The sequence below is a fragment of the Carcharodon carcharias genome, chromosome 1 (assembly GCF_017639515.1).
Source record: "Carcharodon carcharias isolate sCarCar2 chromosome 1, sCarCar2.pri, whole genome shotgun sequence".
NCBI classification, from domain to species: Eukaryota; Metazoa; Chordata; class Chondrichthyes; order Lamniformes; family Lamnidae; genus Carcharodon; species Carcharodon carcharias.
The window spans coordinates 88,448,607-88,473,467 of NC_054467.1; the positions used below are offsets into that span (position 1 = coordinate 88,448,607).

Genomic DNA, 24,861 nt, shown 5'->3' on the forward strand with positions numbered 1-24,861 from the left:
CATTTTCTCCCAGGGAAGTTCTTCCTGCTGTCCTGGCCAATGTTCATCTTTCATCCAACATCACCAGAACAGATTGTTTGATCATTACCTCATTGTTATTTGCAGGACTTTCTTGCGCACAAATTGGCTCCTACATTACAACGGTGTTTATACTTCATATTAAAGTAGCTCTCAGTTTGTAAAACGCTTTGGGACACCCTGAAGCCATACAAGGTGCTGCATAAATGTAGGTCTTTATTATAAATTCCTAAGTTTACTTTTATTTGGGCTTTTCTGTATCTCACTTTTGCTGTGCAATCTAACAACTGGGTTCCTACAGTTTGCTCAAAATAATTTTACTGAACACTGTTTTCACGAGCCATTTTATCCAACATATTAAACATTTCTAACACCCCAAATAAAGGTGCCAACAAAATAGTAATTCAAAAGTTACATATTTTAAAATAATTAGATTTATCTATTAAATTGTCTTTCGTGTAATTTAATAAAATTCAATGCCACACTATGTACTTAGTGGATCAATCATATGTATTTTATACTATGCACATTTACAGGCAAACTGAGCATCAGTTTGCTTGATATCTGCGTACAACCTTGTGTGCTATTGTAAAAGAAAATGGACCGGTTTTTGAAATGCACCATAACTTTAATGGTGAGCCCTTCCACACCAACTTTTATCAACATCAAGTAACACTACAATGCTTAAAATTGCCTGCTGAAAACCACTGTTCAAAAAAGATCCAACATCACGAGCACCTGGTGCTGTAAAAATCCCTCAACACAAACAAGTTGATTTTACTTTGCTGTAACCATGAAATAATGATCAAAGATGAAAAAATACTTACAGATCAAACACTAGATAATGGAACCCTTCCTCTGATATGCTGTCATGGAGCCGAACTGAAAGAGAAAAAATATTCTAAAATATCTATTCGTTGATATTTGAAACTACGTGTGTACCAATATAAAAATATTGTATACAAATTTAGATATGAGTATATATAAAGCAAAAAGTAGCATTTTCAAGTGTAATCCTAACAAAGGTCTATACTATTAACATGTGATTGAACTAAATTACTGTGTATACAAATATGCTTGCGCGCTCAAGGCCAGTTTGTTTTGATAGCTGCAGTCCCATGTCCTTTGAGGTGTTAAGTATGTAGACATTATACACAGCAAGTAACACATTTCCACTTTAACCATCAAATACTTGTAATGAGACATGTTTATTATTTACAAAAAGCCAATTATGAACTGTAATAAAGAGAAAATGCTGGAAATACTCAGCAATGCTGCAACAGTTTCAAGGGGCTGAATGGCCTATTCCTGTTTCTATGTTCATTTCTTTGCTGTATAGAAAGCCAAATAAAGATTGGGAAAAAAAACTAATGGAATTATGTAAGACAGATGAAAAGGCAGACAAAGAAAAACAGAAAATTATTTTATTGTTTTAAGTCTCTAAGAGTAAATAGCTGAAGAAATGAGGCACCACACAAATAAAATTTAATTTTCAATGCCAGAAAAGTTGTTTAAAAGTAATTAGCACTTGTTCTGCATTAAAAGTTCACTCACTCTCCTTAACGCACCAGCCATAACTTTTTCTGGTGTCTTTACAGGGAAACTAGTGGCCAAGAGCCCTAACATTACATAACTGCATTGATTTCTGAGCCAAGTCTATTGTAGAGGACTGTTGTAGCTTGCTCCTGCAAAGACTGTGCCAACTCTGATAACAGCTTCTGAGTTTTGTGCAGAACTTTGCATGCCAGAAGCTGCTGTTCAATTTACTCCTTTTTAACAGTGAGCGCTGTTAGCCCAACCATTGTTAATAATGCAAAATTTAGGCAAGTCATTTGGAGGCATTCTAATTCTGGGCAACAACTTGTTGTTTGAATTTACAATCCAGTCTGCCAAAACACTTCATCTCATATTTCATATATTGCCCCTTATTTAAGGAAGAAAACATTCAGTGTATATATGTTCTGTGTTAAATTGAGAGTGTATGGCTGAAGCTTCCACTGTTTACAACTAATGCTTTTCCAAGTGAGAACACAGCCCGTGCTCTCCCCTCCCCACTACTGTTGTACCATGTGATTACCACTATATAAACAGGGTTAGATTGCATTACTGTACCTGACGAAATAGGCAGTTCTCTTACCATGGGAGGGAATCACAAAGTATTAAGACAAAAATTTTTCAACTCTGGAAATTCTGAAAGCATCTGAGGCACTGTGTAATCATTCTTAACAGGTTTGGAAAATTCTCAACACTCAATCAAAAGACAAATAGAAGGCAACAAAAAACAAACAAAAGCCAAGTGTTGGAGAGCAAAATCTAGAATTATACTGCTGAGTATTTATCCACTAAGTGGGAAAAGCACACATTCAGTTTTGATAATACAATGAATTTCAGTCAGATCAGTTGGAGAAAAACAGAGCTTGGACAAAACCAAACACAAAAATAACTAGAAAGGTTATGACTCCAAATTCTGAACAAGCCAGGTTAGCATTCCACCTAGTGGATAAACAAATGGTGATGAAATTTTATTACTGGTAATTACCATACTAGCCATGACAGCATTGCCTGACATAAAATTGAATAATGCACTACTCTCCTAAGAGTACTAATGGTCATTAAGCCACATTTGTCAATAAAAACAAACTAGAAAAGCAATGATTAAAAAGTTATCCAAATTTGAAAAACTGGCAGATCACAAGATAAATACAGGTGAGGAAAATAATTTAGCTCATTTTAGTTATTCAATTCAGAATAACTATTGGCAGACTCCACATTGTACCATCCAATTGTTTGTTAAATGATCAAGTGGTTTTTGCCTCCACTATATTCCTACAGAGAACTGGTCAAAAGCGCCTGCAGGACATCATGACAGACAGAGAACTGAGACTGGCAGGACACAAATTTCACCTCCCCCACATTTTCCCTGCCAGAGGGGCACTAGAACGGACACCATCAAATGGAAAAAGAAGACAGGGCTGGCCAAAGAGGATTTGGTGAAGTACATTTAAGGAGGTTCTTCAAGAGTGTGATAGCACCTGAGCTGGAGTGAAAGAAATTGCGATGGACTGGGGCCAGTGGGGGAGTCTTGCTGCCCATTGTCCCGCAAAGGGCTGGAGGAGCTAAATAAGTCTAAGTAAAACTCTATTCAGGGGCAAAATCTTACTTTCAGCAAGTGTAAAATGGGCGATAACAGATTGGCCAACCTTTATACAGCCTTTTGTTGAGTTCAGTTATGAATTGGGAAATTGATGCTGCTGATTTCACATGAGCACCAAAAACATTTAGTCCCCCTCCACACCCCAAATTGAGTAAGGGAGATAAATGCCAAAGAGTCATTTAAAAAAAATGATTGGATACCAGATACTTTAGGGTCTCTTTGAACACTAAAGAATGCCTTGACATCAATCCTAAATGTGTTTCTTTTAATAGGGTCAATGTGTTCCCCTGTCTTGCTCTCTCAATTTGGTACAAAGTAGTTTTCCATACTGTTCACTATCTTGAATCTCACTAAAAAATACCTCTCACCTTTGTTTAAGGTCAAAAAGCCAAACTTTCTCTAATGTTTCCTCATAACTCAGGCCTGTGACTCTTGAAGTGTTTCCAGCAAATGAACCTGGTGACCAGTCCTGGATACAGAACTCAGACCTGTACAGTTAAAGCACCATATCCTGCAACTTGCACTCTACTATTCTGGCTCTATACTCAAACATATTACTTGTTTTCTTGATTACCACTCTGCAGTGGTTTGACATGTTATACTTAGATACACTTCCAGATCTCACATAGTAATACTTTAAACATTTCAATGTTATTCACAGGTATGCACATTGCCAATTTTTTCTCACGCGCAGTAATTTATAACTATCTACATTAAATATGTCTGCTAGAGTTTTTTCATTTACATATTCTGTGCAACTCAAGTTACCTACTCAGAATCAAATCAGTCCTCCTAGTTTGATATCATTTACAAATTTAAACAATTGCATTGAGTCTCTGACTCCAAATCACTTAGGTAGATTAGAAACTTTAGTGTTGCTTGCTGGAGGCACCCCAACTCAACAATTTCATCTCCTGACCTCAACATAATTCCTTTTTGTATCTGTTGTTTTCCCAGTAACTCAATGCCAGTCAGCCTAACGGTGGTGGGAAATGTTTAGAGACAATAATTCGAGACAAAAATTGTCACTTAAATCACAGTAGTAATTAAAGGCAAAATGTGCTTGACTAACTTGACTGAGGTCTTTGATGAAGTAATGTAGAAGGTTGAAGTGTATGGTTAACGTGCGTATGGACTTTCAAAAGACATTTGATAAACTACAACATAATTTTTAGGAGCAAAATTGATGCTCACAGGGTTGAAGAGAAGTGGCAATGTGGACACAAAATTGGATACGGAACAGAAAGGGGAAGCAATAATGAACGGTCGTTTTTCAGACTGGAGGGAAAATACAGGGTGTTCCCCTGGGGTTTGTGCTGAGACCACTAATTTCATATAAAGCAGATGCAATTTAATGCAGTAAAGTGTGGTGATTTATTGAAGTAGAGAGAATGAGGGCATGTCATATGAACTAATTAGTACACTTTTAAAGGGGATGAAGGAGCAGAGAGACCTGGAGTTTACATACACAAATATTTGAACGTGGCTGGTCAATTTGAGAAAGCTGTTAACATAACATATGGGATCGTTGACTTTACAAATAGAAGGATAGAGCATAAAAGCATGGAAGTTCTGTTAAACATTTATAAATCACTGGTTAGGCACAAGGTAGAGTATAATGGCTAATTCTAGGCACCACACTTTAGGAAGGATAACAAGGCCTTGAAGAGAGTGCAGGAGATTTATGAGAATGATAACCAAGTTTATACATAGAGGGGCTGAAGAAGCTAGAGCAGAGTTAAGAGGAGATGTTATCGAGATGTTCAAAATCATGATGGGTTTTGATAGTATAGATAAATTGTTTTCAGAGACAGAAGGATCAATAATCAGAAGACACAGAGTTAAGTTCATTAACAAAAGCAGAGAAAACATGAGAAGAAGAATTTTTAAGCAGTCAGTGATGGAAGGGGTCATCGACAATGTTATCAAGAGGCACCTACTCAGCAATAACCTGCACACTGGCACTCAGGTTGGGTTCTGCCAGGGCCACTCACCTGACCTTGTTACAGCCTTGGCCCAAACATGGACAAAAGAGCTGAACTCCAGAGGTAAGGTGAGAGTGACTGCCCTTGATATTAAGGCGGCATTTTACCGAGTGTAGCATCAAGGAGCACTAGCAAAACTGGAGTCGATGGGAATCAGGGGAAAACTCTCCGCTGGTTGGGATCACACCTAGCACAAAGGAAGATGGTTGTTAGAGGTCAATCATCTCAATCCCAGGACATCACTGCAGGAGTTCCTCAGGGTAGTATCCTAGGCCCAACCATCTTCACCTGCTTCATCAATGGCCTTCCGTCCATTATAAGGTCAGAAGTGAGGATGTTCGTGGATGATTGCAGAATGTTCAGCACCATTCGCAACTCCACAGACATGAAGCAGACCATGCCCATAAGCAGCAAGGCCCATATGACATTCAGGCTTGGGCTGACAAGTGGCAAAAAACATTCACGGCACACAATTGCCAGACAATGACCATCTCCAACAAGAGCGAATTCAACTTCCTTCCCTTGACATTCAACGGTATGACCATTGCTGAATCCCACACTATCAACATCCTGAGGGTTACCATTGACCAGAAACTGAATTGGACCAGCCATATTTAAATACTGTGGGTACAAGAACAGGAATAGGTATTCTGCAGAGAATAACGCACCTCCTGACTCCCCAAAGCCTGTCACCAACTACAAGGCACAAGTCAGGAGTGTGCTCAAATACTCGCCACTTGTCTGGATGAGTGCAGCTCCAACAACACTCAAGAAGCTTGACACCATCCAGGACAAGTTTCATGCCACCCCATCCACCACTTCAAGACCCACACTCTTGACTACCAATGCACAATGGCAGCAGTGGATATCATCTACAAGATGCACTGTAGCAGATCACCATGGCTCCTTGCCAAACCTGTAACATCTACCACCTAGGGCAACAGATGCATGGGAACACTACCACCTGCAAGTTCCCCTCCAAGCCACACACCATCTTGACTTGGAACTATATCACTGTTACAGGGTCAAAATCTTGGAGCTCCCTCCCAAACTACATCACATGGACCAAAGTGGCTCATCACCACCACCTTCTCAAGCACAATTTGGAATGGGCATTAAAAATGCTGGCTCAGCCAGTGACGCCCACGTCCCATGAAAGAATTTTTAAAAAAATCTGGAATGCACTACTTGTGCTTATCATTCTGTGATTCTCTCCTTTTTTTTCTCCTAGTACTGCTTGATAAATATTATCTGCATGCTTTGAGTTCTCTAAATCTGTGGGGGTCTTTCATTTCATTATCAAAGTAAGCAATTCTATGTAGATTATCACTACTTATGCCTATGATTTCCCTTGTGAATTCTTACAGGAAAAAAATCATTCAGAATACTAACTAACTTGTGCTCATCCTCTGTTTCAACCCTCTTCTTTTTTCAAGGTTCTCATGTATTTTATAACTACCTTCATACTGTTAAAGTACTCAAGATTTATTATAGCTTTAGCTATGCTTTCCCCCACCTCCGAATCTCTGTAAATTCCCTTTCCTATAGAATGCATGAGTTGCTTGCTATTACTGGATGATCACCCATAAGGGTAGTCACGTGAATTAGAGGATACGCTATTTTACAGTGTTAGGAGTGTACAATACAGCTCATTTGCTACAACATTGCTCACTCATCGAAAAAATCTTCCAGCAACAGTTCCTTTACCACTCTCACATTCCTTCTGACATTGTTGCTGTCTTACTTTGTCTCTTTCTTCTGTATTATGAGGGACCAAGACCTCACCCTGTATATTTTTATAAAAGATACTTAGATTTCCTCATTGCTATTTCTAAAATTTTTTAAACTAAACAAAGATCCTTAAAATGGCTGAACCTATGTCTGTCTGTGACCCTCTGAACAAAAGAAGCCTCGATGCAGTTTTGGGGAAACCCACACCTCATTATCTCCGAGCAGCCACTAACACTAGTTTTGAGACCCTCCTAAATTCCAACACCAACCCCCTGTTTCCTCTCAGGCATAGTCCCCATTCTAGACTGTCTTCATTTATCCTTAATTCCCACATTTCTCCTCAATTGCTCATGTTGCAGCACTGCTTTAATCGTTCTTCATATACCAAACGGAAACCTGATATTTTCCATTTTCCACCTTCCTCTTCTGGCTTTCAACATAAGTAAGGAATATTGGCACATCAGTAAAGGTGCATATGAAAGTAGCACAGAGTGCCATCCTAATTCAGGAAATTCTCATCTTTCAACCCTAGTTTTGCATTTTCCTCCTGTAGGATCACTTCCCTCCCATGCCCAATCTGTTGTTAGGGTGTTAAATCTTACATTTTAACAAGTCAAACTTAACTGCCACAAATTGTGCCCATCAACAATTTATGGGAAGTGCTTTTAGTGCTGTTATTACAGGTAGCATTCCAGGGAACACTTGTTGTTTATATTCTAAAAGTAATATTTATGCCTAAACAGGCAGCAGACTTAACATAATGTATTTTATATCAGGCTTCTACATTAGTATCAGTATATGAATGACATCACTGTACCACAGAATCATAGCAGACCTTTTGGCCTGTCCTACTTGTGCTGATTCATTGCTATATCATTCTAAATCTAATCACACTGCCTTGTTCTCTCTTCCTAGTGTAATATTCCACTCCTTCAAAAGGTGTATGGATTCCTGCCTTTCTATTCATAGGTTAAGAGTTCAGGTCATTCTTGGCGGAAAGCCCAGACATCCATTAGTCTGTTGAAACAGCTGTGCCCCAGAGAAAACACATCTTGATTGACAGCTCTTATTCTGACAATTGTACAATTTTTATTTACATAAGATAGGGGTTTCAACTATTTGCAGTTTCTGCTATTGATACTTTAAAAGGGCCTGGATGACTGACACTTTTATAGGGCTGTAGTAAAAGTAATCTTTATGACTGAGTAGCTGTTTTTTAAAGCTTTTCCACACATGCTATTGATACTATAGTGTTCAGTGGTTCTGTACAATGTGTATACTGGGTGAATGGACATTGGAGTGCCATAGATTGCCATGGAGGGTATGAGGGGCCTTGGTTGGGGAGAGGGGTGGAGGGGCAAGGCTTGGCATGGAGGTTATGAGGGGCAATGAGGATGGGTTAGAGGGGCATTGGTTGGCATGGGTAAGGCCTTTTGAACTTACCTTTCAAAATATATTTTGGGGTAACTCATTGATGGAAACAAACTAGCTGTTAAGAGAAGAGTCCACTATCTTGAAACCCAAAAACTTGGCCAGCCGGATTTCTAACCTTCAATGTCAGGTATGTTTGCAAACCTGAATTCCAAGGGCTACAGTTCACATGTTTTTCTGGGACAATGAAGGTGGATTGCTGCGGCATTTTGAAGTTTGATGTCTAGTGCCATGCATGGGGCAGAGAACGGTCCACCTCCACAAAGGGGTTGTAGTTAACAGTTGTGTTAATTTCTGCTGTTCTGTCAATAATTTTAGACCAATAATGTGCTAATCAAACATAATTCTCATTCAAAAAACAGATTGTATAGAGTTACCTAACTCCTGTAATCCAGATTTTTACATTTTTTCTCTATGATAATGGAATGTCACTGCTAGGAGTCTGTACAATATTTATAGCTTGGCTATTGTGTAAGTAAATGGACTTCAATTGCAGCATCTTCCCTACATTGTTAAAAGAGTAAAACCTGAAAAATCAGGTTAAGTAGGAAGACTACTATGGCACAGTTGCAGAATTAATTGGTTTAAAACATGCAAATCAGAAGGTCTGTAGGTGTTAGCTAACATAAGAAATGTGATTAGGACCCAGGATAAACCGAAAGCTGGAAGCTGCAATCAGATCCAGTAAAATTGTTCTTAGCAGGAACAGGGAGCCATTCAGCCCATCGAGACTGCTCGGCCACTTGATACGATCATGGCTGATCAACCACTTCAGCACCTTTTTCCCACACCATCCCCTTATCCCTTTGTGTCACTGGTGTTTAGAAATCTGCCAATCTCTGCTTTAATTATACTCAGTGACTGAGCTTTCCCAGTCCTCTAGGGTAGCGAATTCCAAAGATCCACAAACCTCTGAGTAGAAAAATTTCTCCTCATCTCAGTCATAAGTTGCCTCCCCCTTATTTTGAAATTGTATCCCCTGGTTCTAGACTCACCAGCCGGGGAAATATCTTATCTATATCTACCCTGTCTATCCTTTTGAATATTTTCTAGGTTTCAATGAGATCATCTTTCATTCTTCAAAACTCTAGCGAATACAGGCCCAGTTTCCCTATTCTCTCTTCATAGGACAGACCCACCATCCCGGTGAACCTTCACTGCACTCCCTCTATGGCAGGGGTTGGGAACATCTGGCCCGTTGAACTTTTTCATCCGGCCCGCAGGGGGATTTCAAAATCCAGCCCCCCTGCTTCCCCCGTGTGCTGCGCTCTGGGCCAGCCGCTGCCATGTTCTGATGCCCAAGCCTTGGCTGCAGTCACCCAAGGCCCAGGCTGTGCAGAGAGAGTGAGGCTCGAGATCTGGAAGCAGGAGCACAGGGCAGGGACAGGAAGCTGCCGGCTGCCGATCAGGTGGTGAATTGTGAGTAACCCAGGGCGGGGGAGAAATGGAGCAGGACACCTGGGACAGAGTGGGAAAGGGGAGGGACAGAGACATACAGACAAAATGGGAAAGGAGAGAGACAGAAAGACAGAGAAAGAGAATGGGAAAGGAAAGCAAGCAAAAAATTGAGTTGAATTCAGGAGTGCTGTGATTGAGATAAAGAAGCTGTGCTATTCATTAAGGAAAAGCAATCTCAGCAATCACAAAAAATCAGTGGGTGAATTGAATGTTTCTATATTCTCTCTTAGAAAAAAATTAAGCAAGTTGGTTTGTGTGTGTGTATGTGTGACCCATGACTGATTTTGTCTGTGTGAGTGGCCCTTGATAAGAAAAAGGTTCCCTACCCCTGCTCCATGGCAATAAAATCGTTCCTAAGGTGACCAAAACTGCACACAGTACTCCAGGTCAGTCTAACCAAGGTTCTATACAATTGAAGCAAAACTTCGCTACTCCTGTACTCAAGTCCTCTTGCGATAAAGGCTAACGTACCATTAGCCTTCCTAATCGCTTCTGCACCTGGATGGTTGCCTTCAGTGACTTATTGATGAGGACACCCAGGTCCCTTTGTACATCTTAAGAAGTGTCATACGGACTCAAAATGTTAACTCTGTCTTTCTCTCCACAGCTGCTGTCAGACCTGCTGAGTTTCTCCAGCATTTTTTGATTTTGTTTTTTGATTCAGATTTCCAGCATCCACAATATTTTGCCTTTATCCCTTTGTACATCTACACTTTCTAATCTCTTACCATTTAAGAAATACTCTGCACATCTGTTCCACCTGCCAAAGGGAATAACTTCACTTTTTCCACATTATATTCCATCTGCCATGTTCTTACCCACTCATTAAGTCTGTCCAAATCCTCTTGAAGCTGCTTTGCATCTTCCTCACTACACACATTCCCATCTTGATGCTATTTTGTCTTTGGACTGCGGAAATCTTGTCAAATGTCAACATAAATGCTTATAACAGATGGCTGAATCAAATTTTTCTTCAAAAGCAGTGCCAAGCTTCCAAATTATCCGTGTATTTATGGAAGGATTCGTAGGCATTTCTACTGAGTAAATGGAAAAAAGGAGCAATTTTCATCCAAGGTCAACTGGACCCATGTGTTGGCTACAGTGGTGGGACACACAATTGGTACTTCCAACATCACAAAAAGGAAGAGCCTTAGATAGAAAACCAATGGTTCCGATAAAGGAGAATGCATCAATCACTTGCTCCAAGCCTGAAAAGATTTGGATGACCTCCTCCTAGGATGCTAGGCACCCTCTCCCCAACCTTAAAGTTAATTCAGAATACAGATCATCATTGCTCCCATTCTTGGTTAATCACAATGCCTTAAGTATTTGCCATTAAATGGAATATAATAGGATCAACTTTCACCTTTGATACCCGCAGCTTAAGTTTTCAGATTAATGAATGAAAACTGTGTGCAGAATGTGCTCCAATTACTGATGTATGTCTGTGCAGATACTCTATGGCAAGGACACGAAACTGAACATTTACCCCAATAATGCACACCAAACCAAAAATGTAGGCAGCTACCACTGAGCACATTGATTAAATAATACTGAAATCAAAGGGATTAATTTACTTTCTCCAAATATTCTGTGCTACTTGCCAATCTGTGTTGACAAGTTTAGAACATAATCAAAGCCCTTTCTCAAGGGGTTTAGCTGCTAACCTATATTACAGTACTCCTGAGTTTAGATGCTTAATATCAAGAATGTTTATCTTCAATTTCCAAATCATGGAATGTGCACAACATGGACAAGGTCACATTTATTATCCAGTTACCCTGATTGCGATGGTGACCTTCCTCAATCATTGCCCTCCTTGTGAACTGAATATTTTCAATGTGGATTTCCACAATAATCTTAAAGTCATTTCCCATGATCTACATAATAATTATTTCCATAGCAAATTCATCTGATTATCGAAATCCACAAATGTTATTCAAGGTATGTGTTATGGCACAGCCAATGGCAAATGATAAGCTGCTCAAATCCCAAAGAGAAACTTGAAACAACTGCCACAACTATTTTGCAATTTGTATAAATTTCATGATGTGTGCCTTGAGTTCAGTAGTAACAAGACCACCAAGTCTTATATGTTTCTTACAAAATTAAATTAAACCTTTATTAATAGAAGAAATTATTTTAAGTACACACATAGATCCACAAATTACTACTATGATAACTTCTAAATCCCCGAGTTAATCTAACTCCCAGTTACACTTTTGTTAAGGCAACAGTAAGACACAATGAATTGGATTGTTCAGGTTATCTTGTTTCATTGCCTGGGTCTTTTAAAACCTAAGTGAGTTTTCTTAACTTCAGTTCTTTGTTGACAGCAGCTTCAGGTGTAGATGCTGAAGGCTTTTCACACTTGTCAGGTTTCAGAATGCCTGCCCTTACACACAACCTTCGTTCCTTTATACATATTTTCCCCTTTGAATGCAAATTCCCATTGTTTCACTATGTCCCTGGACTTTACCTTTCTAACAATAAAAATCTCTCATAGTACCAACTTTACCATAATCTTTGGGAAAAATAAACACGCTGTTTCTTTACTCCTCCTGGCTAGATGAAACATGTCACCCCTCTTTTGAAATCACTCTAGTCTGCTTTATTTAAAAATGTAAATGTTCCCTTTACACCTATGTTTACTGACTTAACGGGCAGAATTTTACACGTCGGCGAGCGGGGGCCGGGCCTGCTCATCAATGCATAAAATCATGCGCGGTGACGTTGGGGGAACTCCCAATGTCACTGCGCCCTATTTAAATTTTCAGGAAGGTGGGAGCGCAGTGAAATCAGCTGCACGCCCGTCGACCTGTCAATGGCCAATTGAGGCCATTGACAGGGTCAATTAAGTAACTAAAGGACCTGCCCGTCCAATCTAAGGTTGGCGGGCAGGCAAGGAGCCCCGGCGGGAACTAGAAAAAACATGAAATTTCATCCACCGGCGGGATGAGGTTTCATGTAGGCTTTAAAAAATTTTAATAAAGATTTTGTTAAAATTATGGACATTGTCTCATGAGGGGACATGTAAGGGAAATTTTATTTTTCTATTTTTATCTTTTTTATATGTGCAGCCGATCTCCCTGAGTCAGCACTTAGCCTCAGGGAGATGAGTGCACTCTTTTTTGCGCATGCGTGAAAGAGCACACTCTCGATTTTGGGATTCCCCCTGCCCGCACAGGGAGTGCACAGTGCTTCTGTGAGAACATCACGCTGGGCGGGCCTTAATTGGTCCACGTAAAATGGCGCCGCACCTCTGATCGGGGGCGCCGATCGGAAGCGCGCCTGTATGCGCCCGTCCATCAACTTCCCTCCTGACACAGGGGAAATTCAGCCCAACATTTCAAACCTAGCTTATCTTCTGTTACATCAAAACCTTCAGACCAGTTGCCTTTAATTCAATTAAGTCACACACACACACACACACACACACACACACACACACACACACACACACACACACACACACACACACAGACTAATAGCCCCACTATTACTCTCCTGTATAATAAATTCCAATAACATTATGAAAATTATTATATCTTCCTGACAGTGTGGCACAAAATTTTAGCTTTGTACCATTTATTTGTTTTTTTATTCTACACCTAAATGTTAAAAGATACAACCACTGATCAGCACAGTAAAACATAAAACTCATTTTTACACTACCCTGAACTAGAGCAAGTGGAAGATGTGAGGTTCCCATTCCATTTGCTGCACCCAAGTCTAAGTGAGCTGAGCTTCACTGAGCCAACAATACAATTGATCCATGGGATTGTGGTCTGCAGCTGCACTGTTAGGGCAAGGGACCCAATTTCAGTGAAGGCAAGTCTACTACTCTGCACACATTTGCAGCCAATTCACCACAGTGCACAGCAAAGCCCGGTATACCTACATGTAAAAGCAGGAGACCAGCACATGGAGGCAACCCTTTCCAAATCAGGGTCCCAAAAAACACAGACCAACATGATGTGTTTGCTAGAAGTCACATCATGTCGACATTAAGCTCATATTGGCTAACACCCAGCTTCTGACATTAGCATTTTTATTAAATCCGCGGTCAAAGAAAGGCTTTGAGTTCCTCCAGCTTGTCACCCATTATTGGTTCAGGAAAAGCAATTTAATTTTCTGCTATCTCAGATTAAAAAGTTATGTAATCTGTATTGGAGCATATTATAAAACTTTCCTTCAGACCAGGATATAACAAAGCTCAGCCTCCTGCCCTTATTTTGTAGACACAGCCAACACAAGTGCACTGACTATTGGGATTATTTTATTCATTAGAAACTTCTCCGTTACATCCTCAATGTATTCTTTTGCTACAGGATCTAGTCAATATACAGCTGTCTACTTAGCCCAAAGGTACAGATGTTTTCTAACTGTTTTAAATTGCAGTGTTCCTAATTTACTCCAAAGAGTTATAACTAATTCATGGATACAATTATGAGCCATATTGAACAGTACCTTCTGAACAAGCTAGACATAAAATAGTATGAAACAAAGACATTTGAAATCTATCAAATCAAAGCACTATTAAAAAAACATAAATGTCTCAATTCTATTTCTAACCTTTTTCCTATGACTCAGGTGGATGTATACACTAATAGTTGTATTACACATAGACATCTGTATTCTAATTTATCTCTCTCAACTATGTTGTATTCACTTTTTTCAGTCTTTCGCTCCCTGTCTGGTTTGTCTATCATTCTTCTCTCACTACATTCATTCCACAAACTTGTCGCTATCGGTGCACACCCATAACTTGCATTTATACAGCACATTATCATAGAAAAAAATACAAAGAAAATAGATATTGAACCAAAGGAGTAGAGATTAGGAGAAATGGCCAAAGATTTGATAAAAGTGATCAGTTTTAAGGGGGGTCTTAAAGAGGGAAAGGGACATGGTGAGGTAGAGGGCTTTAAGAGTAGGAACTGGGCCACTGAAGGGACAGCTGCCATGATGGGGAAAATGGAAGAGGGGTACACAAGAAGATGGAGTCAGAAGAAGAGGGAATGGTGGAGGAAGGAGATTATGAGGCTTTGAGGCAGTTATAGTAGGGTAGGAGTAAAGCCATGGGAGATTTTATTACAAGGACAATGCATTTATAGGTTGCTGGGAGGAGTCTGGAGACCACAGGGAGAGAAGTAGAACCCTGAAGGTTATCTTGCAAGGATAGGAGGAAGCACTCCTGTTCCTCCCTGTCCAAAAGCAGTGCTGGAAAAGAAATTGGCTGCTGGATTTGTCAATGCTCACCTCTGTTACCTGCTGTGTGTTCCAAGCCCTGGGAAACCCAACCCACAGCTGTAAATCAAAATGGCCACCAAAATCTGAGGCACACAGCTTAATTAACATATTATAATTATCAACCCATTTTGTGAGTGTGTGTTATCGGCCCAGTCCCATCCTGTCCCATTTAAACTATTAGTTGGCATATTTATGGCACGTTTTCTATTTCTTGTTTACAATTTAACTCCCAGCTCCTCCCACTGTTCCAGTCATTCTGGAGGGTTAAAGCTACCTAATTGTCTGTGGTGTCACAGTAGGTCCCAACCTAGAACAAGGCCAGCAAAAGTCAATGGGTCAAAATTCTGGCAGGGGCAGAAAATTGATTGGAGGGATTTAAACATGGATTTCTGAGAAAGATGGGCACAGATTTGGGAGGCAACAACACTTTCATGGAGACAAAAGGGAAGTTGTAGACGGGATGGTATTTTGCGAGGATGGTAGGGTTCAGGACTGTCTTTTTGAGGAGGGGGTGATGACAGCAGATTTAGAGATGTGAGGGACAACACCTGAAGGGTGAACTCCATTAACAATATCAGCGAACATGGGGACCAGGAGGGGAAGTTGGGTGGTGGGCAGATTAGTGGGAATAAGGTCAAGGGAAAATAAGGTGAGTCTTGTGGATAAGGTGAGCTCAGAGAGGGCATGGGAAGAGAAAGGAGAGAACATCAAAAAAGATATGAGGTAAGGGATAGGGTAGAGGGGACTTTAGAGGCAGTTTGGCCCGGTGGGCTAGTAGAAGGGAGGGACGCAGCAGGAGATGCTGATTGAATAGTCTCATCTATGTGACAAAAAAGTCCCTGAACTCCTCACATTATTGTTGAAGGTGGAAGTGGAGGCAACGGGAGAGGGGTTTAAGAATGTGGATTGCAGTAAAGAAAGGAAGCCAGGGTTACCTTTGCATTCCAGGATGATGCTGGAATAGTAAGCAGTTTCAGCACACAGCAGCAGGATCCAATAGTGCTTTATGTGGTCCGACCAGATATGGTGCTGGTTGCCGAAAATAGTTGTATGCCATATCCTTTCAAGTACACATCCCTTGGTCTTAAGGAAGGAGAGATGAGGGCTGCACCAGAAGAGCAGCCAGGGTGAGAGAATAATTATGTTTTATAATTGTTCATGGGATGTCAATGCCATTGATAACACCAGTATTTACAGCCCATCTCTAACTGCCCTTGAGAAGGTAATGGTGAGCCGCTTTCCTGAACCACTGCAGTCCATGTGGGATAGGTAAATCCACAGTGCCGTAAGGGAGGGAGTTCCTGGATTCTGACCCAGTGACAATGAAAGAATGGTAATATAATTCCAAGTCAGGGTGGTGAGTGGCTCGCAGGGCAACTTGCAGATGCTGGTGCGTCTGCTGTCCTTGACCTTCTTGATGGTACAGGTTACGGGTTTGGAAGGTGTTGTCAAAGCAGACTTGGCAAATTGCTGCAATGCATCTTGTAGATGGTACACACTGCTGCCACTGTGCATCAGTGCAGGGGGTAGAGGATGTTTAACATGGTGGATGAGGTGTCAATCAAGCTGCTGTCTTGAACTGTAGAGCTTTTTCAGTGTAGTTGGAGCTCCACTCATCCAGGCAAGTGGAAAGTATTCTATCACACTCCTGATCTGTGCCTTGTGGACAGGCTTTGAGGAGTCAGGAGGTGAGCTACTCATTGCAGAATTCCCAGCTCTTGTATCCATATCCATATTAAAAGGCTGCTTCAGTTAAGTTTTTGATCAATCTTAACTATCCTCCAGGTTATTGATAGTTGGGAATTCAGCAATGGTAATGCTGCTGAATGTCAAGGGGAAATGGTTAAATTTGTTCTTGTTGGAAATGGTCACTGCCTGGCACCTGTGTGAAGCCAAATATAACTTGCCACTTATCAACCCAAGCCTGAATGTTGTCCAGGTCTCGCTGCATGTGGGCGAGGAGTGCTTCCAAACCTGAGGAGCGCCGAATGGTTGTGAGCACTGCAGTCATCAGCAAACATCGCTATGGAGGGCAGGTCACATGATGAAGCAATTAAAGAAGGTTGGCAGAGAACCATCATCCTGAGGAGCTGCTACAGTGATGTCCTGGAGCTTAGATGATAGGCCTTGAACAACCACAATCATTTTCCTTTCTGCTTGGTATGACACCAACCAGTGATAGGTTTGCCCCCAATTTCAATTTTTGCCAGGGCTCTTTGATGCCACACTTTGTCAAATACTACTTTGGTGTCAAGGGCAGTCACTCTAGCCTCACCTGTGGAATGTAGCTCTTTGGTCCTTCTTTGGACCAAAGCTGTAATGAGATCAGCAGCTGAGTAGCCCAGAACCCAAACTGAACAGGTTTATTGGTGAGTAAGTGCTGCTTGATAGCACTGTCAACGGCACCTTTGTCACTTTGCTAATGATTGAGAGTAGATGAGTTTATTGGGGACTAGGGACTCAAAGGTGTGATGAGGGTGCGATTGAGCAAATAAATACAGCAGAAATATTATGATGAATGGAGGCCTGAAGGCTAAGCATTTGGGATTTCAAAAATATAGCTGTAATCGAATCAGGGAATGGTTTCTCCAAGGAGTGGACAAAGAAGGAGTTGGCTTGGGCATGGAAGGGGGAAGCAGTACAAGGAAGTGATCAGAGATGGTCTTATCTTTGATTGGTATGATTGGACTAGCAAGACCGTGTGAGTTGGCAAGGACAAGGGAGAGGCTGTGAATATGGGTTGGGGAGTTTATATGGAGAGAGATTTAGGGAAGATAAGAGATCAGGGAACTCAGAGGAGGGAAAGCATGCAGAGTTGAGATGAAGGTTGAAATCACTTGAGGATGAGACATTGTTCAGTGCAGGGGCTGTGGAGCATGAGGAAATTTTTATTGTACAATTATAGACTCTTCACTATGTGACAAACTTGCTGACACAACCTTTAATATAGTTAGATTCTACAAGCAGCTCTTTGTTTCTGATTTCACTATTGTTAATCAGGAACAAGAACAAGCAAGTCTTTGATATAGAATGTTTCCTCCCTGCCACTGTAAACAAATAACTCATCCAGCATGTACCAAAATATATTTCAGTTCTTTCATTCCAGGCTTTCAATTGGAGAATAAAATCTCATTCTATACCTGTCCCATATCAAACTGGATTCACAGTGGTTTTAAGAAAGAATAAACGTGCATTTATATAGTGTTGTTCACAATCTCAGGGTGCTTTACAGCCAATGATACTTTTTGAAGTGTAATCACTATTGCAATTTAAGGTTATCAACCAAATCAACCCACACAACTAACTTAAAGGTGGCTTAGTTTTCCATAAGCCAATCAAGTTAATTTTCCATCTTTATTCCTGCTACGAAATTACAGACTTCACAATTTGTCAGTTTTGAAAAAAAATTGGGACAACCAATTTGCTTTTTTTCCAGTTGTGACTGAAAGTTGTACTGTGATGTGATTGTGTGACAGTTGCCGAGGATCAGTATGGAGATGAGCTGACACATTCTACATCATTCTGACAGCAGAGAAGTTATTCACACTTTTACAGTTGCTTAAAAATAAACCTTGGGATGTGGTGATGCTGGCAAGGCCCTCCAACTCTGGTTGTCTTGAAAATGAGATAGTGAGCCTTCCTCTTGACCTGCCTCAGTCCTTGTGATGACAGTGGGAGAAAGAATAGAGGGGTAGGAGTGAAGGGTTGGGGTATTCACATGATTATATGCAGAGAGGCTTTCTTGCAAGTGCTGCAGTAGAATTAATGGTTTTGAAATTGAAAGATGTTTAAAATACCATTTAGACATAAGCACATTCAAGTGTAAAATCCTGTATCACACTTCTGAATAAAAATTTGCAGCAGGTGCAAGTAAATATATTCAGTCCGTAAGAGTTGTGAAATCCATCACTGTATATCCAACATCAAGCTGTGCACAAGCAGGATCTTTAGCTTAACATCAGCAAGACCAAAACCATTCTGTTTGGCTCCAAGCCAAAACGCCACACCTTAAGCCTGGATTTCATTCTCAAACAGGCTGAACCCAAGCATATAAACTCCGTGTCCCGAGCCGAGCTTCAAACTATTTAATTAACTATATTAGATTCATATCTCTCAAGACTCAGGTTTTCTTTTACAAAATGGAAAAACATGGCGTGACCTGGATATGTGGATGCGAAGCTGGGATTTTTTTAAGAGGTCATAAGTTCACCTTGGAACTGTCAACAAGCAGGTATCTTCCAAGAAATCACCTGACCTATATGGTACTTGAGACGGAATTATTTGTTTGTTTGAACTGCAAAGCACTTTAATTAATGAATAGCTGGGAGACAAAAGGCAATCACATGGAAGGGAGGGAAAAAAACTTGAGTTGTGAACCTGCTTGTTTTGAAGGCAGTTTTGTTGGAGACCAAGCTGATAAAGGAAGGCTACCTTGACTAAAATTGTGTGTGGCTATCAACATGCAGCCAGAGAACTCTCATCTGGGTGTAACCAGTCTGCATTTGGACCCCAAAGCTAGGAGTTGGTGAGAGCTCCCAGACATTCACTGGGACCAACAGCCTGTCTTCACATGAGAGAACTCCAGGTCGACAGTGTCGAGACCCTGCCTGCAGACCCTATCCTTTATTTTATAATGCCCATCCTCCAAAGCCATCTCTGCAGAGAAATTCTATCCATTTATCCTTTGTTGTCGTGTGTGTGTGCTGGGGGAATTCTTTAGGAGATAGAAAGTTATACTTCTCAATTACAATTGTGTGATAACCAGTACTTGCAACTTGTTAAAAGCAGTTTTGTTTTGAAATAAATTAATAATGCTAAATTTTTGATAGAGGCCTGGTCAGAGTCTCTTCTTCTGAGTACGAGAAGTATAGGTACACAATTGGCCACTTCAGTGAGAAAATTAAACATTTAAATTAATGGTATGGCCTGCTGAGTAGTGGGACTTGATAATTCGACAGTCCTTCCATCCTGGTCGTAACAACTACACTTTTGCTACTGATATGTCTACTTCCACCTTCACAACATTGCTCGTCTCAACCCCAGCTTACTCCCACAGCTACTGAGATACCTAACCAATTCTAGGCTTAATTTTATCCTTAAACTGCAACTCATTTAAAACTCCACAGCCATATTCCTATTTCAGTGGTCACCAGCCTCTGCTGGCTTCTCAACCATCAAACCTTTTGATTTAAAATGCATGGTATCATTTACAAGTCATTTCATAACTTGTTCCACCTCACTTACGCAAACCCCAACCTTACATGCTCTCCTCTCCCACTTTACCCTTTGCATCCACTGTCCATCTCCAATCTACTTTTGATCACATAGACTTCAAGGGCCTTGGCCCCCAAATATGGAACACTCTCTGTAACCCCTTCAAATGCTGCCTCTCGTAGCCTGCAATAACCTCCTTCAAAACTTTGTTTAATCGTGCCTTCAACTATCTTCAGTTTCATTGCTTAGCCTAGACTGAAAAGTGCTTCTATCGCACTAAATGGGCTGTTTTCTTCTGGTGATGGGAGAAGAGGGCAAATTAAATCCACTGTTACAGTCCATTCCTTACCATGCAAGTGGTGAAGCTCCTCACTCTATTCCAAAATCTGAATTGCTCCTACCCCCTCCCAGCCTATACTTGAACTGAGAAATGCAAATGTATATTCTAAATGCTTATAGGTTCAGAATTGAAGGTCACCGTTTCATAGACTGCATTTATCAATGATAATTTGAAATATGTACCCTAAACTTCCAAGAATGAATGAGCCATTGAATGAAAAAGATTACTGTTGTCTTATCCCTAAGTGAGTTTGAATGAAATGAATAAGTGCCACATAATGTCAGCATTAGTCATTATTTGAACAAAGGAACCTCATTTCTACCCTTGGTGATCACACATAATCATGGCTTCTCAACCTCAGACTGCAGACATCTATCAGCACAGCACCTCCTTGTTACAGGGCAGCTCATTATGACGCAAGTGATGTGTTTTAGTGTAGCTGCAGATTTAAATTAATACTTATTAGTCCACTCCAGTAAGTCAGTTTTATGAACTGACAGGATATAACGTCAGAAAAAAATCAAGGATAAGAAAAAACATTTTAGCAAATTAAAACTCCTTGCTCCAGCATTCTATTCCTTCTAACCCAGAATCCAACTGCATTTTGAACAGCTGTTAAATTTGCATTTTGAATAGCCTACTGTTATTACTGATATTTATCGACTTCTATGTGAAGCTCCTTTACAGTTGATTTTCACTAGTTTATACTTAGTACCACACAAGCAATTGACTGGAGCACTGAATACTCTCGAACACCCATTATAGACTGCGCTGTGAAGCCAAGAAAATGTGAAATGCTGATTTACTGAGACAATATCATGGATAAGTTGGCTAGCTTTAATGAGAAAATAGGATTTTTTCCAGTAGGAGCTAAGGGGAATTTAATATAAGTATTTAAACACATTCGTTTAGATAATATCACCAACTTTAACACCTATGTGTTCTATTGTACTATTGTTGTTGACATCTTTTGATGATCTGCTTCTATCACTGCTTGTTTGTCCCTACAACCACACCACCCCCCCTCCACCTCTCTGTCTCTCTATCTCTCCACCCCCCACACACACACCTTAAACCAGCTTATATTTCAGCTCTTTCCTGGACTCGAACTCTAGTTCTGTCAAAGGGTCATGAGGACTCGAAACGTCAACTCTTTTCTTCTCCGCCGATGCTGCCAGACCTGCTGAGTTTTTCCAGGTAATTCTGTTTTTGATAAGTATTTAAATGTTTGAAAGAATTGAGAATCAGTGGCCTGAGAGTCAATAATAACAGTGCAAAAAATTAAGCTAGTGTGAAAAGCATGGCTGGTAAGAATGTTATGTACCTACAGGGTTATCAAATGGAATTTGTTACCTTTAGTGGCTGATGAAGCCAATTATATTGATTCTAACTACAGTACTTAACATTTGCCACAGGACAGTGCTCTAGAAATGTACTTCCCAGAGAACAACTGACATTTTTCTGTTAGCTTTTTTTTTTACAGACACAGGATCCACCCAAATCAGGGATTTTACGTTTCTTTCTCCCCTACCCGATAACCTACCCCCACTCATGTTTTTGTTTAGGAAACCTGGGTTCTGCATCTATTGGGAAAATCGAAACTGTTGTCTTCAGTTCCAGTCATAAACTGCGCTCCCTAAACAGCAATTTCATCCCTTTCCCTGGTAACTGTTGGAAGCTGAACCAGAACATTTGCATAGTTTGCGTCAAATTTGACCCTGAGATAAGTTTTCAATCACACATCCATGCCATTGCTATGACCGTCCATTTACAACTCAATGAATCACCCATATTCACCCCACCTCAATTCATCTGCTGCGGAAACCCTTATCCATACCTCTGTTACCTCTAGGTTTGACTATTGAGGTTCTCTAGGCTGGCCTCTCACCTTGCACTCTGCATAAACTTGAGCTTATCCAAAACTTTGCTGCCCATATGTTAACTTGCACCAAGATTCATTCACCCATTATCCATAACCTACATTTACTCCTGGATGAGCAACACCTCAATTTTAAAATTTCCATCGCTGTTTTCAAATCCTTCCGTGGTCCTGACTTTTGCTATTTCTATAATTTTCTTCAGCTCTACCGTGCTCAAAGTTTTATACACTTCTCCAATTCTAGCCTCTCGTGCATCACTGATATTCTCCACCTCATTACTGGCAAGCATGCCTCCAGCTGCCTAGACCCTAATCTCTGGAATTCAGTCCTTGAGCATCTCTGCTTCTCTCTCCCCCTTTAAGGCATCCGTAAAACCTACCTTTTTCCTGTACTATTATCTCCTTATGTCATTGTGTCAAATTTTGTTTCACAATTGCTCCAGTGATGTGCCTCGGGACATTTTACTACGTTAGAGATGCTATATAAATACAACTTGTTGCAGGTTGCCAATCTTTTCTTCTTAGAGGCCTCACATGCCAACCTATCGGCCCAACTACCTGCCTGTTTTTCTAAATTTTCAGTGTGTCAGGTTAGACCTCAAGCCCAACTGGTTGGCATCTCCAATTCAACAGTTTTTTTTTGTTTTGCCTTTCCTTCCCTGCTTGGGATTTTTCTTAACAGAGCACATTGTGGTTGTGGTAAAATTACAGTGGGTAAATTTTTTTTCCGGTATTCCAATTAGTAAAACTGAGCATACACATTCATAAACCCACAGGAAAATTGAGAGATTCAGACATATTAATTGTTAGCAAGTGAAAAAGCACCAACTTGCAGATAGTACCATCTTTTTGATGTCCCAAAGCGGTTCAGTGCCAATTAATTACTTAATTTTTGAAGTGGAGTAATTTGTTACAAAGGGAAACGCAGAGAGAATTTGCACACTGCAAGTTCACACAAAATGGCAAATGAGACAAGGGACCTATTAATCTGATTTACTGCAGTTGGTTGAGGGAACGAATGTTGATCAGAATATCAGAAGAATTCTCACTCTTGTTCAAATACCACCAAGGGATCGTTTATCTGCACATGCATTGGTGGAGATGAGGCCTTAATTTAATATCCCTTTCAAAAAATGACATGGTATTACTGAAGTTCAAAACTCAGAGTACTTTTCAATCAGACCCCAGAATACCAATCCACTACCTTTGTTTTAGTCCTAAACCTCCAAAACAGGCTTATTGCATCTGCGCACACTTACATACATTGTGGAATGTCATGCCAACTCATAAGCAGGTGCAGCTGAACCCTGTGTCAATAAACAGGCCAATGGGACAAGGCACTAGAGTGGTGAACTAATTTTATACATGAGCAGGGCCAATGATTATGCAAACAGCAAATGAGCAAGTGGTCAGTTTCTGGTCATTAAAAATAGTTCAGATTTACTTTGATATCCTTCAAGTATCCTTGGGTGGGAAAATCATGACAGGTAGCCACATTACATTTTTCATCCAAACTCATTAAGTTTGCATGGAAGAAAAGTGTTTAATTTCAACTAAACTACTTTTGGTATATGTATGGTAAGGTAAACAGTTGAAAATCTCGCCTCCACTGAGCCGCTTTTTCCGTATGGGCAGCAATGAAGGAAATTTGGAATATGAAAAAAAAAGACAGTGCTGGACAAATTAAGCAGATGACTTTTCAAAATTAGGTATTTGCCCAAAGTCCATCCATAATGTGTTTGGTGTTCTCCAATTTTTAAGCAACCCAATGGTTAAATTAGCTCAAAGTTGAGTTTAAAGGAACAAATACTGCATCTCTTACACATTGTTAATATTGTCTAATTGTGTGATCTAGTTCTTCTATTAAGCAATATTTCCACTACCAGGAATATCAAAGGATTATCCTTTATCCTTTCATCAATAACCTACATGTTATCTCATTTAAATAGGAAAATCATCAACATCAAATAAAGTTACTACACCTGAAAATGCAAACCAATAAACTAGATACCAGTGATCAACATAATCCATCAGAATCATTCAGCATAGGATACAAGAAAATGGTACAATGGAATCCTGTATCCAAATCCCACAACAAAGGTGAACCTCCTGACTCCAGAAAGGCTTCTGCACCATATACAAGGCACATGTAAGGAGTGTAATGAAATACACTCCACTTGCCTGGATGAAAGTACCTCCAACTCAGGAAGATCAATACCAGGAGTTAGCAGCCCATTTGATTGTTTAAGGTGGTGGATATCTTGCCACTCAATTCTTCCATCAATGATGAGTACATTGTGGAGACAGTACATATCATGTACAAGGTGCACTGCAGTAACTCAACAAGGCTCCTTTAACAGCACTTCCAAAGCCCATGATCTCTACCACCAAACAGGAA

At 40.3% G+C, this 24,861-nt stretch overlaps 1 protein-coding gene across 7 annotated transcripts in view; it reads right to left on the reverse strand.

Annotated features, from left to right (window-relative positions):
- LOC121289434 (calcium/calmodulin-dependent protein kinase type II subunit delta) overlaps nucleotides 1–24,861 on the reverse strand; it is a 346,749-nt gene that overhangs the window by 168,963 nt on the left and 152,925 nt on the right. For all 7 annotated transcript variants that reach the window (XM_041209007.1, XM_041209180.1, XM_041209331.1 and 4 more), the window contains exon 4: nucleotides 846–900. In XM_041209007.1, the coding sequence (XP_041064941.1) occupies nucleotides 846–900 (55 nt within the window). The remainder of the gene's footprint in view (nucleotides 1–845; nucleotides 901–24,861) is intronic.